The 19,601-nt window shown below is 34.6% G+C and overlaps 1 protein-coding gene across 4 annotated transcripts in view; it reads right to left on the bottom strand.

Annotated features, from left to right (window-relative positions):
- Nucleotides 1-1,996: 1,996 nt before the first annotated feature.
- LOC149771383 (dol-P-Man:Man(7)GlcNAc(2)-PP-Dol alpha-1,6-mannosyltransferase-like) overlaps nucleotides 1,997-19,601 on the bottom strand; it is a 35,381-nt gene continuing 17,776 nt past the window's right edge. For all 4 annotated transcript variants that reach the window (XM_089948521.1, XM_089948524.1, XM_089948525.1 and 1 more), the window contains 3 exons: nucleotides 10,703-10,872; nucleotides 7,926-8,001; nucleotides 1,997-2,244 (listed from right to left, as the gene is read on the bottom strand). In XM_089948521.1, coding sequence (XP_089804647.1) covers nucleotides 2,013-2,244; nucleotides 7,926-8,001; nucleotides 10,703-10,872 — 478 coding nt within the window. In that variant the 3' untranslated portion in view covers nucleotides 1,997-2,012. The remainder of the gene's footprint in view (nucleotides 2,245-7,925; nucleotides 8,002-10,702; nucleotides 10,873-19,601) is intronic.

Raw genomic sequence — 19,601 nt, 5'->3', positions numbered from 1 at the left:
TCCCTTTGAAGTGAAAAACTCCAACAACTTGTAGTGCTATACCTTCCACATAGCTTCTGGCTTTTGCGAGGTCTCTCATGACAAGAGCGTGCTTCTGAGGTATGTTTTGGGCTTTGCCACCAAGTCGTATAACTAAGGGAAGATCACTCTGCCTGATTACCACATAGGCTGGCAGACAACTTTTAGGTATTATGATTGGGTAATATATTTGATGAAGAAATAAACCAGCTAACCCCCAGGTGACCATGGCTCACAGGGTGAGAACCACTGATCTATAGCAATGTGAGGGATAGCAATTGCAATCCATGCAGGTATGTACCAAGGGTGCCTAGGTGTGTGAGGACATCAAAGTGATGATACTGATAGGCTAGAAACTCTGTCACTGTACAATGAAAGAACAGAAAAGTCGGAACTTTATAGATCGAGTATACTTCTCTTGGAAAAGAACACTCCTCAAACTTGCATTATGACAGACAACTTCCAAAATGCTTGTACAGTATGTGGATTGTGTAGTTTTTCATACACAGCAAAGGTCAAACTAGACTTGAATTTTAGTGAGAAGTGACTTCTCCTTTTTGACAGAATATGTGGGAGCAAAGAAATCCAATATATATATGTGTGTGTGTGTGTATATATTTTCATTCTCCTATTTGAATTATGCCCTCTATTTCTTAGTATGCATATCTGCATTTAACATTGGTTTTAAGCAATATTTTAATTTCAAGTAAACAAAGTTGTGTTGTATGAATATTACAAATACATTTAGTATGTGTATAAAAATTATCATATTCACATGAGGTGAGCACAGTAGAAGCAATTCATTGTAATGAGTTTTAACTGAGTAACTAGATTGTAGTATTGTAATTGCAAGTTAGTAAAATGCAAAATCAACTACCCTTAATATTTTTTTTAACTTTATGAAAGTTCCCTATAAAATGACAGTTGAAAAGATTTCTAAACTTGTTTGAAACAACCACTGTAATATGTATACGAGAGCAAATGCACATGTCTCCATACTATAATTTTTGTCCTAATTGCTTTGTTGCTGATAAAACATTACCATAACTATTCATAGACAATGCACTGAACCATTAAAGTTCATATATTAATGAACTAAACCCTTCTTTCCAACAAACCATTCACCTTCTAGCTTCATTACAACAGTCCATTGATAGACTGCAAATTAACAGTTTTATTATTTGTTTACGTACCTGTAGTAACATTAGGCATTGGTGAAATAGTATTTGCTTTGCTGCTTTTTTTCCCAGTGAAGTCAGAAAACAACTTTGACCTTACAATGCTTCTCAGATTAAACAACACAGCATTGTCCAATGTATTTCTGACCTACATAATTGCATTTTTAGGCTAAATCTTTAACAACATAATATTTAGACTTTGCATTCCATGAGTTGAATACTTTTCTTATTATATTTGCCCAATGGTTTATGAAAACAATCTAATGAAGTGGTACTTCCCAGACACACTGATGTCTGCCATTATTTCAAAATTACAGTTTCAAACTGATTTTATGAAGAAAATGATGCAATACAGCACTTAAATCTTTAGATCACTGATTGTATTTTTAAAACTCAAATTGCTATTTACATACTATTGTTTAAGTTTTGAAACACAAGTTTATATGTTGTTATCTTCAAATGATAACTTGCAGACTTACTTGGGAAAGTGTTAACTGTCAATCAGGTATCAATGCCTGCAAGAGTTTGTTTGTCAGCACATTTAATATCAGCACAACCTATTTGATGACTTGATGCATACCAACATTTTGCCATGAGCTATAACACAACATCGGAATTGCCTGGCTAGGACAAGGGAGCATCTAAAAATCTATGTTCACTCAATGTACATCTAAAAGATCAAGGTGTAATCATTTTCTCTTTCCATACAGAAAAAGGCGAAGTTTACAATTTTTAGGTGACTTAGTCACCCACTTTGCTTGGTAGTATGACCCCTGACAAAGGTAAAACAGAAGCATACCTTTAGAAAACAATTTATTAAGCTTTTTTTTTCTTTAAAAGCCAGATTTTGGGACTTCTAGCAATGCGTAGAAAAGGAAACTTGTACTTGTCAAAATAAATTTTGTCAAAACCAAGTATGACTGCCTTAACATCATGAGTATTTGAATAATAAATACTAGGAGTCTGCTCCTTAATGGGGCCACAAAGCAGGTGTGTATAGGACAACATGTCTATGCCAGCCACAGGAAGGTCTTCTGTCTTGTTGTACCTGGAAAGTTAAAAATGAAAAGCATTGCAAATATATGTATTTTAACCTTGTTATCATACATCCTGCATCTCAAACCTCTGTTGCTATCTACTTATATCCAGGAAATGAAATCTGGGATACAAGAAAGATTACATATTCACTATCTAAATGTGAGTTTTGCACCCCTTCACCATCATGACCCAATGTACAAATCCGTCATCTCAAATCTCTGTTGTTATCTGATCATATAATATTTCTAGAGAAAGGCCACACCCATGCATGATGTACAGCATGAATTCTTGTTATGATTAGAATAATACTAATGGACTTTTGATATTATCTGTGACAATATTTCTTTCAACTCTTTCCACCCCACCCCCACCCCCATAGGTGCATCCAGGATCTAAAATATTTCTTGTAAACTCCGTATCCATGAGAAAGATAAAATAAGACCATGCATTCTGGACCTGGTATAGACCTACCTATGAAGATGGACCTGGTGAAAGTTGATCAGGATGGGACTATGCTCAGGTTACTAAGCAACCTTACTGTCATTGGAAACATGGATGGTCATCCACTATGTTGCCCCATAACCCAAAAAGAAGACAAAAAACTAAATCAAAATTGTTTCTGATGTACCCCTGATGGATGGACATTATGTCTAATCCACTATATTGCCCCATGTCCCCAATGCCAAATATACACCTGACTGATGTTTAGGAATGCTGCTGATATTCACATCACTTTTAAAATACATGTATTCAACAACAACCTAATACCTTTCCTCCGTAATGCCATTAATAGTTTCAAAAATGTTAATCAAACCTTACTATGCACTTGCTTTTTAGCAGTGATGAAGAACAGGGGCAACAGCTGAGACCTTGAGGCAGTAACTGCTGAGAGTGTAACACAAAATGAACATAACAATAAGAATATAATGCATTTTTCATCTCTGTGAGAGGAAATTAAATTTTTTACTTTTTTCTTAATAATGGTTAGGCATCATTAAACTCTGCTGACACTGTAGTTTGCCTTTTGGAGCACAATTAAGTTGGTATTTTGTATTGGAATTTCAGGAAATTGCAGAAACAGGTGAATGGTGTAATATAACAAAACACTAATGGGGAATTTATCTGATTACTACTCTCAATGATCAAAACCAGACACATACATGTATGTTTATGGTACATAGTCCACTGCATACAAACTCTAAACAAACAATGTTGAGAATTGTCAATGAAACGTACAATATAGGTCAGTGACCTTCTTTTGGAATGATGATGTCAAACATACCACAAAGTACCCAAACAAACATACATATCAACCTTTTGACTAGTATGTTTGTTTGAATAACTGTCACCTAAAGCATAGCTCAAAGTCATGGATACATGTTGTGCACAGATACCTATGTTTTAATGTGGTGACCTAGTAATTAGAAAAATAAATCCATGGACAAAAGCCACTGAGCTGCACACTCAAAGTTGTATGACATGTGGACGACATGCCTATGGTAAAAGAAGTCACTGAGGCATGAAGTGTGGGTCATAGTGACTTACTTTGGGCATGACAGTTTGGTTGTCTATTAGTAGGATCCACACAGTAAACCACATATCCTACAAGTGCCTGATTAATTCACCTTAAACTAAACCAATTAATGATGAATAGTAGGTAAGAAAGATGAACATACAAATGAAATAAACACTAGATGCCTCCTCCAATCTATCATACATAAAATAAGATCTTTGTCCTCTGACAGCAATAAAAAGTTTCCCAATGTGGATTTAGAATAGGCTTGATGCGTCCTTGCTGCGTGTCATAAGAGGCAACTAAATGGAAGCAACCAGTTAGCCATGGGTTGCATCCCTTGTCATTGGAGAAGAGAATCCTGTGATGGTTGAGTAGTGAACAGTAAAATAGTTGCTTCTCTGATGCAACACACTAGTTTGGCATCAGCTTCAGCTGGATGGGTGGTCCAAAGGGCCTGGTCTGATCAATCAGCTGGACAGGTGGTCCAAAGGGCCTGGTCTGATCAATCAGCTGGATAGGTGGTCCAAAGGGCCTGGTCTGACCAATCAGCTGGTTGTTGTTGTTGTTCTATGGTTTAACGCCATTTTTCAGCACAAGATAGGCTATATATGGCGGCCAGTATTAATGGTGGAGGAAGAACCCTGGAAAACCCAGGGAAGAACCACCGACCCACGAGAAGCTACTGGCAGGCTTTCCCACGTACCTACGCTTGCTGAGCCTTCCAATCAGCTGGATGGGTGGTCCAAAGGGCCTGGTCTGACCAATCAGCTGGATGGGTGTTCCAAAGGGCCTAGTCTGACCAATCAGCTGGACAGGTGGTCCAAAGGGCCTGGTCTGATCAATCAGCTGGATGGGTGGTCCAAAGGGCCTGGTCTGACCAATCAGCTGGACAGGTGGTCCAAAGGGCCTGGTCTGATCAATCAGCTAGATGGGTGGTCCAAAGGGCCTGGTCTGATCAATCAGCTAGTCATGCCAAACATGTTAAGGATATTCAAATCGACTGATTTACATCAAGAATGTTGCAGTGCACAGATGAAGTATGGGATATTGTATATACATACCTCACAGGCGTAGGTAGGTATGACTGTACACCTTCATGATTCACAGGAAGGGTGATATTTAACTTAGAACTGTCATGCCTCATGGACGAAGTTAAAGGCTTATCTCCAATGGGATCCTGAAAATTTTGTTCTTGTTCCATCGTTGACAAATTTGATGATATATTCTTTTTATGACACAGCATGCACAATTCCTACTATTATTTGGTTGTAATTCCAACTTTTGGTTGGAACTGTCTCTCGTTCCATTTACATTAAGATCTAGCTCTGTTTTCTGAATCTTCATGGGTGGGTGGAGAGGGTACCTCAGCATCACCCTTGAGACTTGTAACAGATTCTGATGTAGGAAATAGGCTTAGCACTTCATGCTGAGAAGAAATAGATATTACACTTTTTGTGTGGTCCTCAAGGTGCTTTTTAAGGACATTAGACCATGTATTCTTTACAAGTGTCTGATGGAAAAAAATCAGTACAGAACAAGCATGTGTTGTGAACATCCTCTACTACTTTGAATCTTTTGCATTTGTTACACCAAAATATCATCTCTTAATTGAAATATGAATAAACAAGTGCATACAACAACTATATATATATATATATATATATATATATATATATATATATATATATATATATATATATATATATATATTGAAATAAATGCCAGTTGTTATAAAAATGAGTTATAATTAGAATAAATGCCTAAAGACAGCATCCAAGAAATTAGACCATGAAAATGTAGTTCACTGTTTTAAGTTGGATGTGATAAAAATGAACAGTACAATAATTTTATAATGTTGTATGTACCATATAAAAAAACATTTTGACCTACTGAATAAGATATGTGGATATAAAATTTGTTTTGACATTTATCTAATTTAACTGGGTTTTTTGGAGGACATCTCAACATATAGCAATGAAAGTAAACAGTAGCTTAAACCAGGTATAGCGGGTAAAAAGGGAATTAACCTGCAAGAGTTACTTCCTATGTCTAGACAGAAAGACATTTTTCCCCCCGTCTTTCCAAAAGGGCTGGATCTGGTGGTAGCAAAGAATGTTATCCTAATATAACTTAAATTGATCAGGTAATGAATTTGCCAGAGACATTACTGCAGTGATTTCTTTGACACAGATATTTACTATTTTCAAGCATTACGATCAATGCAACAGTGTCCATGGAAGATAATTATTATAAGCTCTAATTAGATACCTAAATTGAGTTGCCTGCCTTGAGATAAAACTCCCTTGAGGACACACAGTACTAATTCAACTCCAATAGTAAACATATGGAAACACCATCATATTCAAAATTCAATAATTTAACATTTCTGGGTGATGATGATGAGACTTATAATTCTCCATGCACATCTAACCTTGGTGCAAGCTTATGTGTGGAGAACACCATATGAGCCATGGCATTTTGTTTACATACATGTGCATGAAACACGTCTTATTGATTCTGCACCAAATGAATCAGGTGCTACTTTCATTACTGAGTACTCCTGAGTCAAGCCTGTAAGAATGCTAAAATAGCATCAGTAGAAATTTGTCTATACTTTTTTTAAAATTACATAAAAGATAAGCTCTCAAAAGATATTTTTACTAAAATTTTAATTTTCATTATTAACCAATTATGGACCACCAAACCCGTAAATACTCTATTATTTCTTCACCCATTTCTAGACTAGTTCACAGTTCTTCCATATAATTAGTACCGTGTGTCCTTGAGACAAAACTCTTACCCAAAGAGCCAGTCATTATTTTGTTACTTATTTTATATGACCATACAGTTTGTTACTACATGTATTATTATTAAAGAAAAGGAATGGATATTAGGATTGAAATCCCTTTAAGCAAAAAAAAAAAACACTGTTTGGGAAGACCAGCTGTCATAAGAGACCAGATATTTCATGCACATATAAATGTTGTTATGTAATGTGAAGATCTTTTCTGAGAGACCAAATTTTGTTGGCAGATGGGGTGGCCTATTATAGTTTCACTATACAAAAAAAAAGTTTAGGACAAGTTTCATCTTTTGCATTTGATATGGTTAAAACCTCTCTTTGACTATAAATCTTACATTCACTTGAATATGTCAGTTTCTTGAGTATTACACTTACATATAATATTTCATTTCTGATTCTCATGTTTTGAAAAACGGATGATTCAAGTCGAATTTCATGTCAGAATCTGACAGCCAAAACATATTGAATACTTATGATATTACTAACTTCAATCCTATAACGAACAAGTACAACCGGTCAAACCAATATACAGTTCTCAAATTATCACAGCATATGACACTAAATACAGCATTAAAAAATACTATGCAAGTGATCAAAGCCATAACAACAACCATGCCTTTGTTTTACTTTCTATCCATCTCCCCACTCATACACACTCTATCATGCATGTAAACCCCTCTCTTGTTAAATCATGCAAAATATGGTCATCCCTTTCTCTAATTTATGTTACAAGGAGAACCAGTTAAAAGGAAAACCAACAAACTGATGTAAAGCTGCACATGACTATTTAAAATATCTCTGCCAAACTGAAAAGACAAAATTGAGTATTGCCACTACTTACACCCAGGTATCATTGAACTGTCAAATTTGCAGAAAAACAATGAAAATAAAACTGACCCAGGTCGTTTTAATGAAAAGTCTTGTATCAAATTTGGCTTAAATGCATGACGTTCTTCAAAAATGACTGAACAGGACAACCTTCTTGATGACTCTGACATGACATGGACATATATAACACTATATAGCCCCTCCATGGATTATGAATTACGGATGTGACATTAAAACAGTTGTCCAATAAAGCATATTAGTTCTCAAAATATCACTGCATGTGATACTAAATATAGTGTTTAAACAAAGCCAAACTAAGCTAGAAATGGAAGACAAGGCAAGTATCCACAGCAAGTAACCACTTATCTATCCGCTCCCTTTCTCTTTTTGCCCCCCCCCCCCGATCTAAAATCTTGACAAGCCATGGTAAGTATGATCAACCCATCTAAATAATAATACAACAAAAAATGACTGGAAGATAAGCACACAGATGACACACATCTGTCAGTGTGAAAGAACAATGTATAGAACAACTGCTTCTTACACCCAGTTATCATTAAGCTGTGTAAATCTTGTAACACCACTCTGTGCTGTGGCAACATCAATGTGAACATGGACATCTGAAAGAAAAATAAATGAGTGCTAACTGGAAGAGCAGGTCAACATGTAACAACCTAAATTTCTGAATATTGTTATCCGCTATATTCTTTACCACTATGTAGATGAATTAACCAATGTCTTAACTTAGGCCAACAAGTTTTGACACATAGGCAGTTTTAACACTATCACAGACATGTACAAATTCCAAATTTCATGACATTATAATTTTGATCATAATGCAAAACCCAAAAAAACCAATGTCTTAACTTAGGCCAACAAGTTTTGACACATAGGCAGTTTTAACACTATCACAGACATGTACAAATTCCAAATTTCATGACATTATAATTTTGATCATAATGCAAAACCCATCAAAAACATAATGTGTATTCGTACCAGAACTGCATATACATGGGTGAAAGTTGGGAAAAACCACAATATTGAAAAGTAGGCTATGGGGTCAAAGGGGCTGCCAAGGCCCCCTAGTGGGTCCAGGGCAAATTTGGGGAGACATGTATAAACTTGAACCATAATTTAATGTAACACACAATTGTGACAAAAGTTGTATAAAACATTTAATTTGTTGCACAAATCCTTGAGCCTCCTTCATTTAACAAATAACTGCAATTGCTTATTCTAAAAGGCTGATCTTAAACAATTTCACTTTCATTCACTTAGTCAACAAATAATATTTTCTCGGTCTTAAATCTGTGAGCATGGACTGTTTTTGTATGCTGACTGCCTTTTATGTTTCAGAGTTATTTTCCTGTTCTCACCATGAAAGTCAGTTGTCATATATACATTGTATAAACAACTGAAATAGACAACACATTTTCCTCCATACAGTACCAACAATTGGGGAAAAGTAGATAGTTACATGTTTGAACTCAGGAAAAAGAAGTGTGCTGTTCTTTTAGCCATTTATACATTTGTAACTTTACTGAACTGGAGAGAAGAAAAAAAGAATGCATTTGTTGTCTGTGAATTCAGCACTGGAAAAATTACAATAGTCCTGATTGACAAATACCAAGCCAAGATAAACCATGGTAGAATGATAAACATGGAGGAACAGAACCAGCCATGGTGTCTCACTCAAATAATTCAGCGACCTCTACCTGCTATCATTCTTATGAGGCAAATATAGAAATTATATAGCAGTGGAATATAATGACTGAATTAGTAGTACTTATGGAGTGAAGTATGACTTTAATAATTCAGCAGAACACATTCAAGGAGCCTCGAGTGAATTGAATACCACATGAAAACTTCCAATTGCTCACTCGACAGTAAGTCATAGGTTTAAAATTTAGTATCCCTAAACAATGATTTTTTTTCCCCTACTAAACGCTTTCAAACCACTTGAACCCACTACCCCCACCCCCATCTCAATTTGCATGATTTGGAAGATCAAACTGTGGGGACATTGTCAAGATGGAATTTCTGTCATATGATGGAGCTTTTTCACCTATGCAAATATATAAAGTTGGTCATAAATTATTTGAAAATTTCACTGTAACTGAATTTATTTGGACATATTACCTTTGCCAAACTCTGAGGGACCCAAGGGGTAGGAGCCAAGAATTACATACCTCTTACATATGGTCATACGAATTGCAACAAAACAACACAATTTTGTGAATCTCCTTTAAAGCAGACAAACAGACAGACCAGTAGATGGTCTCACAATATCCCCCACTAGAGCATATAAGATAACAGTATAAAAAGCCATCCTGCAACCATAATAAAAAAATATACCTCAAAATCAAAAGAATTTTGTAAATCACTAAAGTGGAACATATTTTCTATGCAGAAGAACTTGCAATATTTGTTCCAGTCAGAGTAAGAAAAATTATTTATGTTACAGATATGCTGATAATTTAATCAATACAGATTTCTGAATATTCAATCACTAATTTAATCAATACAGATTTCTGAATATTCAATCACTAATTTAACCAATACAGATTTCTGAATATTCAATCACTAATTTAATCAATACAGATTTCTGAATATTCAATCACTAATTTAATCAATACAGATTTCTGAATATTCAATCACTAATTTAATCAACACAGATTTCTGAATATTCAATCACTAATTTAATCAATACAGATTTCTGAATATTCAATCACCAATTTAATCAATACAGATTTCTGAATATTCAATCATTGCTGATTACTTCATAACTTATTTATAATCTGAAATATAATGCAGAATGTTGCCAAATTTTATTTTATTCAACCTTTCTGACTTCTATGACTGGGATATCTTTTCAACTAATAAAAATTGGCAATAAATTCTAAACATACTGTACAGATAGTCTAATTCTGTGGTTCCATATTTTACCACCATCAAATTATTACCATAATAAGAATGCACTGATTGAAGATGGGGATGGGTATAAACAGAAAAATGACTGAACTGTGTGTCATTTTCTTTTTAATTGTAGAGTTGAACCAACCTCTGACTACGCACATATGTGAGCAACATACCTGATTTTTCACAGGTATAACTGACTGGTCTGAGAACCCTGTATTTAAGTGAGGTTATATTAAAACAAAATCTGCATATCCACCAATAAGTTTTACTCACAGTTTTATTAGGAAAAAATTAGAATGGACTACCAACATATATCACTGATAGTAATTTATTTCATAAGTTTTGCTTGGTACTCAGGACCTTATTACCATTGATATAATGCTACATGTCCTTCAACCTTACCAGTGTTTGGAGACTCTAGCAAATGAAGCCTGGCTATTGCTTCACCCCCTGGGTAGTTGTGATGTGAAATGTAGAGAAACATACAGGTCACTAAAACATTTCCCAGGATGTGTGCTGCTGATATAACCGCCAGAAGCCATTTGACCTTTGACTTGTGTCGATTAAGCCACCTGGAATAAAATATAGTTTTCTGTATTTATTTCAAACAGTATATCATGAATATAAGATGGACACATAACCTTGTAACAGTATATCATGAATATAAGATGGATACATAACCTTGTAACATTATACCATGAATATAAGATGGATATATAACCTTGTAACAGTATATCATGAATATAAGATGGATATATAACCTTGTAACAGTATATCATGAATATAAGATGGATATATAACCTTGTAACAGTATATCATGAATATAAGATGGATATATAACCTTGTAACAGTATATCATGAATATAAGATGGATATATAACCTTGTAACAGTATATCATGAATATAAGATGGATATATAACCTTGTAACAGTATATCATGAATATAAGATGGATATATAACCTTGTAACAGTATATCATGAATATAAGATGGATATATAACCTTGTAACAGTATATCATGAATATAAGATGGATATATAACCTTGTAACAGTATATCATGAATATAAGATGGATACATAACCTTGTAACAGTATATCATGAATATAAGATGGATATATAACCTTGTAACAGTATATCATGAATATAAGATGGATATATAACCTTGTAACAGTATATCATGAATATAAGATGGATATATAACCTTGTAACAGTATATCATGATTATAAGATGGACACATAACCTTGTAACAGTATATCATGAATATAAGATGGATATATAACCTTGTAACAGTATATCATGATTATAAGATGGACACATAACCCTGTAACAGTATATCATGAATATAAGATGGATACATAACCTTAGAACAATCTGAAATGATAAACAACATCTTACTGTTGCTCTTAAGAATATGACATAAGAACATAATTTTTTCTTCTTTTATTAATCTCTGGCACTACCATCATTGCATAACAGTTATTTATAATACAGTAAAACCTACTTTGTATATTTATAATAAAGTAAAGACTACTGTATATATTTTTAATAGACTAAAGAGCACTGTGAATATTTAAAATGTATATATTCATAGTAGAGTAAAGAGCACTGTGAATATTTAAAATGTACATATTTTTAATAGAGTAAAGAGCACAGTGAATATTTAAAATGTATATATTTTTAATATTGTAAAGACTACTGTAAATTTATGTCATATATTTACAATACTGGATTCAAAACTGTCAAGAGATGATATCCATATTAAAGTTCAGGATCATAAACAAGGAAATGTATTGTAATGTATTTAACATTACATCAGCACAATCCAAAAATGGACAGGTTTTTTTCCTGAGGATGAGTTTTAAAGCTCAAGCTGCAAATGATTCATATCTGATTTAACTTAAGATCCAAAACTCTACACATTTTGATGAACAGTGCTCCTTTTTGTACAACACTGTTTATGGGCAGCAAGCTGGGGAGACTTATAATGAGGCATGTATCAACAAGGATGATAAAACAAAATTCAAGTAAGATAGGTAGTTGTATAATCCACCGTTACGGATCACTGCCATCTCACCTCTGTCTGCGTGGGTTCGAGTCTCGGATTCGGCCAATGTGGATATGTGAGAAAGCTTGCCAGTAGCTTCTCGAGGGTCGGTGGTTCTTTCCAGGGATTTCCCAGTTTCTTCCTCCACCATTAATACTGGCCGCCATGTATAGCCTATCGCGTGCTGAAAAATGGTGTTAAACCCTACAACAACAACAACAACAACAACAACAAAGTTGTATAATCAATGGCTTTAAAGTAAGAGATCACTAGTTGGCAATACCAAATAAAGAAGGACGATACATGTGAACTGGCCTCTGCACTTAGTATTGTACCATACTTGTTACTGGAATATAATGCACGCACCATAGTAAATAGCAATAAGCCAGATCTGCCCTTATAGTGGTATACCATGAGATGAAATCAGGGTCCACACGATTGGAATTTTTTCAGTTAGAATAAACACCTTAAACCAAGACCTGTCATTGTACTCATATATTGTGAGGCAAGATTGGGGTCCACAATGTTTTACTGGAATTTCAATTAGAATAAACACCTTAAACAAAGATCTGCTACCGTACTGGAATAGTGAGGCGAGATCAGGGTCCACAATGCCTGATTGGAATTTTTTCATTAGAATAAGCACTTTAAAACAAGATGTGCTATTCTGTTGGTATACTGTGAGACGAAATCAGAGTCCACACTGTTTGAGCAGAATTTCAGGTTAAAAAACACCTACCATTGTACTGGTAAATAGCAAGGAGGAAAAAGTGTCAGCACTGGTTAGAAATTCAATTAGATTAAACAACTTTGACCCAACTGCCTAAAAAAATTTATAAAAAGATTCTAGACCTCTTTCTGACCAAAGAAATTAAAAAAACAAAAATTTCCAGACCCAATAATGTGACAAGTTTATTGACCAAATGTGGCTGTATTCAGAGAGAAATTCTTGGGGAAAGAGTCTTTCATCAAAAGCATTGAAATAATGGATATATTGGAACCTGATCATGATGAAGCTTCAATGTGTTTCAATAATTTCATATGGATTTAAAGAGCTGAAAGCCCCCATGTTGGAAATATCAAATTTTTTCCTGCATAGCCAACATGAAGCTTTGGTCTTAACTGTAGAAGGCTTTCAAATCAGTTTCCTCCCACAAAATGTTATAAACACAATGTCCTGGCATTCTTTAAATACTAACATTAGGTCTACACATTGGCACACAAAAAGATTGGTCCAATGGTAAATCAAATCTAATCCAACTAAATTAAAATGAATATACTCACTAGCACAGCACAAAACTTAATGAAATAATCCATGCAATCAAAAATGCATATCAATTCTCAATGTGTTGGCACAAAGGCCAAACAAAATGATGGGATTGAACATCTACCTGATTCATTTATCAGCTACAGTACTACCAATTTATCTTGATGTCCTCTGGACTACAGTAATAGTGTTGACATAAGCAGACATTGAGACAGATGTTGGTGGGGGGGGCCAAAAATCAAACTTTGCTTACAAGTGAAATTTGTAAGAAGTGACCTGTTGTCATTGAGTAGGATTTACACTGAGAGAAAATAAACAAAGAAAATTTTAACTACACTGAGAGAAAATAAACAATGGAAATTCTGATTAGCTGAAGACAAAACTAGTCTGAAATACAACTGTATATTGACAACTTTCATTTGTGTAGTTCAATCCATAATGTGTTTAGTGCTGTTGATGTATATGAAAAATCCATGAATCTGAGCATAAGTAACATTGTTAGAAAATTCTTGAATCACTCACATTTCATTATACAACACAAAAAAACAGAGATATAAATGGTAGTTCTCATTTGATCTATATCTCATTTTGAATAAACATGTGTAACTAAACAACTATTATATTTAGGCTCTTACAAAATGTCAACAGTTCTTTGTTGAATCACAGAAAATAATATTCCAGTGTTTTAATTCTTCCTAAGTTTTGAAAACTGTCTTTGTCCAAGAATTAATTTAGAGCACAAGTATTTCTAGGGAAAAATAATCTCATGGAATCCAAATAATTTGAAGAAAACAAAATAATTAGCCCAAAAGACTGGTCACAGAATGACCAATCTTTCTAAAAACATCAATATTAAGCCTGAGCAAAACGCAAAACAGATGCCTGGATGTGGGTCAATCCACTAGAAAAACCTGTTATTTGTCACGTACTCCAAGTATGGCCTTGATTTCACTTTATGAATCTTTACTCTGAGAAAGAATATAATGTTTTTTAAAACAGTTGTTTACTTCAACTCTCACTGATTCTGAATCAAGGTCAGGAACTAGGTCAGCATTAGATACAAAGTTTCTATTATTAGTTGTTTATGAAAATCAGGTCAAATAGAACTGAACTGATTTTCTGGAAAATGTCAAATCCAGTAAATAAAGTTAAATTACAATAGCATGTAATGAATAAAAAAATTAAAACTACAAACAAAGACTTAAATTAAATCAAATATAAATTAAATCAAATATACATAACACTTCCCCCAAAAAGATAAGAACTCTTATGAATTATACAAAGTATACATGAATTAATACATTTCTATACATGGGAAAGTGCATCTGCTATTAAATTATCTTTTCCCTTGACGTGCCTGATGTCAATATTATATTTCTGTAACAACAAACTCCACCTTAATAGTCTTTGAGTTTTCATCTTGCCGATGAAAATAAGGGGGTTGTGATCACTAAACAATAATCGAAGAAAGAGCTAAACTAACGTAAACTTCAAAATGTTGAAATGCCAATATCAAAGCCAAACATTCCTTCTTGAGTGAATTTCTTTGATGCTTATTTAATTTCTTAGAAAAAAAGCACACTGGATGATCAACACCATTTTCATCTTCTTGAATCAATACTGCTTCAACCCCAACAACACTTGCATTGTCACGGAATTGTGTAGGAGTTATATCAATATGTATATGTTGTCAAAAATGTACTCGGGTTTCGTTGCCGCATACAGTGTCACCCGAGGGTGGTATATTTTTTCGGCTTAGTTATTTTGAAATCCTGAGCGAAACTCAGACCATGCTGCACGAACAAATTGCTTGCAGCAGGGAAACTAAGTACCTAGCTGCGCATATCTGTCACAGCTAGTGTACTTATAGAGCAAATTCTCTATAAACAAATCACATTATGCCAAGTCTTGTCAGGATGCTTACCCCTCTACAGGAGCAAATCTCCAGCTGTAGAGGTAATGAAATTCTTTATTATTATTCGTCTATATGACAGAATTGTTTTTATACTTTAGATGTTTTAGAACCTTAATGTTGAAAAAGGCTTCTATCTGCAAACATATTCACTGAATGCAGTAGCTAACAAGCAGGAAACATATATTTATTCTAAATTCTACGGAGAGTCAATACCTAGGTTATACAACGCTACATTACAACTACTATGGTCTGGTTCGAGTTAGCTATTTGTTGCAACCGAACAGACAACTTGTATTTAATTATACAATGTTTGCATTAAACTATTAATGTATTGGGTAATGAATTCATGTGCGCGCATGCGCTACATATATGACTGAAGACGTACTTAACTGTGTCATGTGTACTACACGGTTTAATTTTAATCATTTTAGCTGCCTAAATGCCATGCCTTGTATATGGTTTGATGTGGAGTCACCAGCTGTAGAGCTGCTTTATACATGCCTGCCATGCCTTGTACATCGTTTGATGTGGAGTCACAGAACTCTGTGGGGGTTCCTGTGACGTATGCACTGTGTTTTGGTGACGTTGGATCGGAAGAGGGGACTGGTTTTCTCGGTGCAAGGGGCCAGGGCTTTGCGACCAACGGGTCTGTGATGTGAGGGATCCTTCAGCAGACTGAGAGGTGCGGACCACGCGTGGGTGCTTCTCTGGCCATTTACTAGAGCGCGTGGAACCGGAGTTAACATCTTGGTCGTCAAATGGGCGCCACGATAGTTGTAGTGTTCCATGTTATTTCCACAATTGCATTTATGTCATTCATTCCTATTGTTATGTCGTTATATGAACGATCGATAGGTTCATAATGTCATTCATCCCTATAGCTATGTCGTTATATGAATGATCGATAGGTTCATAATGTCATTCATTCCTATTATGTCATTATATGAACGAACGATAGGTTCATCATTTCATTATTCATTCCTATTATGTCGTTATATGAATGATCGATAGGTTCATCATTTCATCATTTCATTCATTCATATTCCTATTTCAATATCGGTTTACGATTGATAGGTTCATAATTACACGTATTGTTATATAGTTATATGAACGATCGATAGGTTCATAATTACATGTATTGTTATATAGTTATATGAACGATCGATATGTTCTTAATTACACGTATTGCTATATCGTTACGTGAACGATCGATAGGCTAATAATTTCATTCATTCATATAGTTATATGAACAATCATTAGGTTTATGTTAATTATTATTGCAATGCCATTGTGTGAACGATAGATAGGTTTATAATGTTGTTCATTCCTATTTGCAATGCCGTTGTGTGAACGATTGATAGGTTTATAATGTTATTAATTCCTATTGCAATGCCATTGTGTGAACAATCGATAGGGTTATAATGTTATTCATTCCTATTGCAATGCCACTGTGTGAACGATTGATAGGTTCATCATTTCATTCATTCCTATTTCAATATCTGGTTATGATCGATAGGTTCGTAATTTGCACTGCTTTTCAATATCGTTTTATGAACGTTAGGTTAGTAATTTACACTGCTTTTCAATATCATTATTTGAACAATACATAATTACATTCTTTTCTAAATCGTTATCTGAATGATACATTCAAGACTCTTTATATTGGAGTGTAGGTCAATTTTATTTTGTTGATCAGTGATAGCATTTCACGTTTGTTTTGAAATTCCATTCGTTAAATTAATGTGGAGTTTTGTTTCCTTCGTTGAGTTAATTGTTGATAGTTCCATGTTAGGAACTTTATAATTTTCCTTATCTTTTTTTTATTATAATGGTGTCAGATTTGTTATATTTAAATTGCGTTTATAAATAAACATCTTGTAAACGCAGTTGCTTTTGGTGTCTTCCCTAATCCAGTCCAAACCTGGTTTCATCCTGTGACATGCATCAACAGACAGTTTAAATGATTGGCTGATTTAACTTATCAAAAGCCTCCTTGTCATTTTTCAGTCCAAAGAAACTTGTTTTTCTTGCTCAATAAATTTGTCAGCTGCTTTTAAATTACAGGCACAGTGAATTCAGAGATAGCTTTGACCATAGCATCAATAGGTCTAACTTGTCCATGTCCCAGATGATATGTCCTAGAAATGTTACAATAGCATAAAAAGTTTACCCTTGACTAGTTTGGACAGATTTGGGAAGGCCAAATTGAGTTAAAAAATCTTTATTAAAGCTTTTACTGTTGTTTTCGATTAAATATTCGTCAAAAGAATTGCCTCTGGAAACCTTGTTGATGCACACATTATGGTCAACCAGTATTGGTTACCTGACTTGGTCTTAGGTAAGGGACTAACACAATCTATCATATTTCTGCTAAATGGTTCGTCAGATGCAGGAATAGGTTGCAGATGAGTCTTATGTATCTTCTGATTGTGTTTTCCTACCATTTGAAAAGTATGACAAGATATACAGTATTTACAAACATCACTTTTAGTTTTTGGCCAATAGAAGTGAGTCCAGATCTTGTGATAAGTCTTATTAATCCCTAAATGACCAGCCAAAGGAGTTTCATGGGCCAGACTAAGTATTTCCTGTCTGTAAGATTTTGGAACTACAATCTGAAAGTTCACTGACCATTTTTCACCAGCAGGTACCATGGGAGGTCTCCCTTTTCTCATAAGAATTCCATGTTTAATGAAATAACAGACAGGTACGTCAGTGGCTTAAGTTTCAATAATGGCCCTTTGAACAAATATGAGATCTTGGGATCTTTTTCCTGTTCGACGACAAGTGATTGTCGTTTGTCACAGTGATTAGAAAAAAGAGAATGAGTAGTTAAAAGAGGATCACTGTGATCAATAACTTTTGATTGATCCAAACAAGGAGTGAAATAACCTCATCAAAAGCCTGACCAATAATGTGTCAGCTAAAGGTATACTTTCGTGATCAACATCATTCTCAAGAGCTTTTTCTGCCATAGCTCTGGTAACTGCACAAGCTGGGTATAAATCAGGGAATTCTTTTTCAATAGGATCAACTTTCTGATCTAAAGAAGGTTTGTCAGTTACAAGTGGATTAACCACAACAATATCTCCAGTTAGGTCTTTGCCCAGTAATAAATGAATGCATTCAACGGGTAAAGCAGACACTGTTCTGACTGTCATGGGTCCTGAGACTAAGTCTGATGACAAACTTACACAATGGAGAGCAACATTAACAAAGCCGCACTCTACTCCCTGAATAAGAACACTTTCATTTGAAGAAGACTTCTCAGAAATAGGCAAAGTACCTGACAATAAAAGACTATGAAGCTCCTGTGGCCCTGAAAATATTAATAGGGATGGGATTGGGCAAATCATCCAAGAGTGATATAGAACCCTTCAACATGAGTGGTTCATAATTCTCCATAATAAAATCAGACTGGAGTTTATTAGACCCAACAAATGTATTGCTTTCAGTACATGAATGTGACCTTGACCTCTCAGATATAAGAGCATTTGGAATAGGTCTGTCTTGATTCTGATGCTTACTTTTCAATTTGTAACAATCAGAAATAATGTGTCCTTTCTTCTTGTTGCGTTTTGTAAGAGCCTAAACGTAACAAAAATATTGGGTGCTCGTCCTTGGGATATATGAATAACATGTATTAACTAGGTTTTTCCAGTGGATTGACCCACATCTGTGCATCTGTTTTGCATCTTATCGGGCTTAATATTGATGTTTTGAGAAAGATTAGTCATTCTGTGCCTTAACATTGGAGAAGTCAAATATATATAACACAATTCACTATGATATTGATTGACACCGCTAACACATGGCTGTTGTTTAAATGATACATGTACACATGTACTTAAATTGGCCTAGACTTTGGTCTGCCTGAGAGACCTGTCGGCTTGCTGAGGCTACCAAGGGGATGTGGTTCTTTATTAATTAATCAACACATGTGAACAAAATAAAACTTTTTACGAACATCTTTGCAAGATGTCCCACCTTTAATTAACTTCATGGCCAGATATCTAGTTTTGAAAAGATTGGAATTTGTGTTTTATGCCTCCATTGGTAGCCATCATAAGCAAA

The sequence above is a fragment of the Sinohyriopsis cumingii genome, unplaced genomic scaffold, assembly GCF_028554795.1.
Source record: "Sinohyriopsis cumingii isolate HCF-2022 unplaced genomic scaffold, ASM2855479v2 utg001887l, whole genome shotgun sequence".
Lineage (NCBI taxonomy): Eukaryota > Metazoa > Mollusca > Bivalvia > Unionida > Unionidae > Sinohyriopsis > Sinohyriopsis cumingii.
This window is presented reverse-complemented; position numbering and strand designations above follow the sequence as displayed.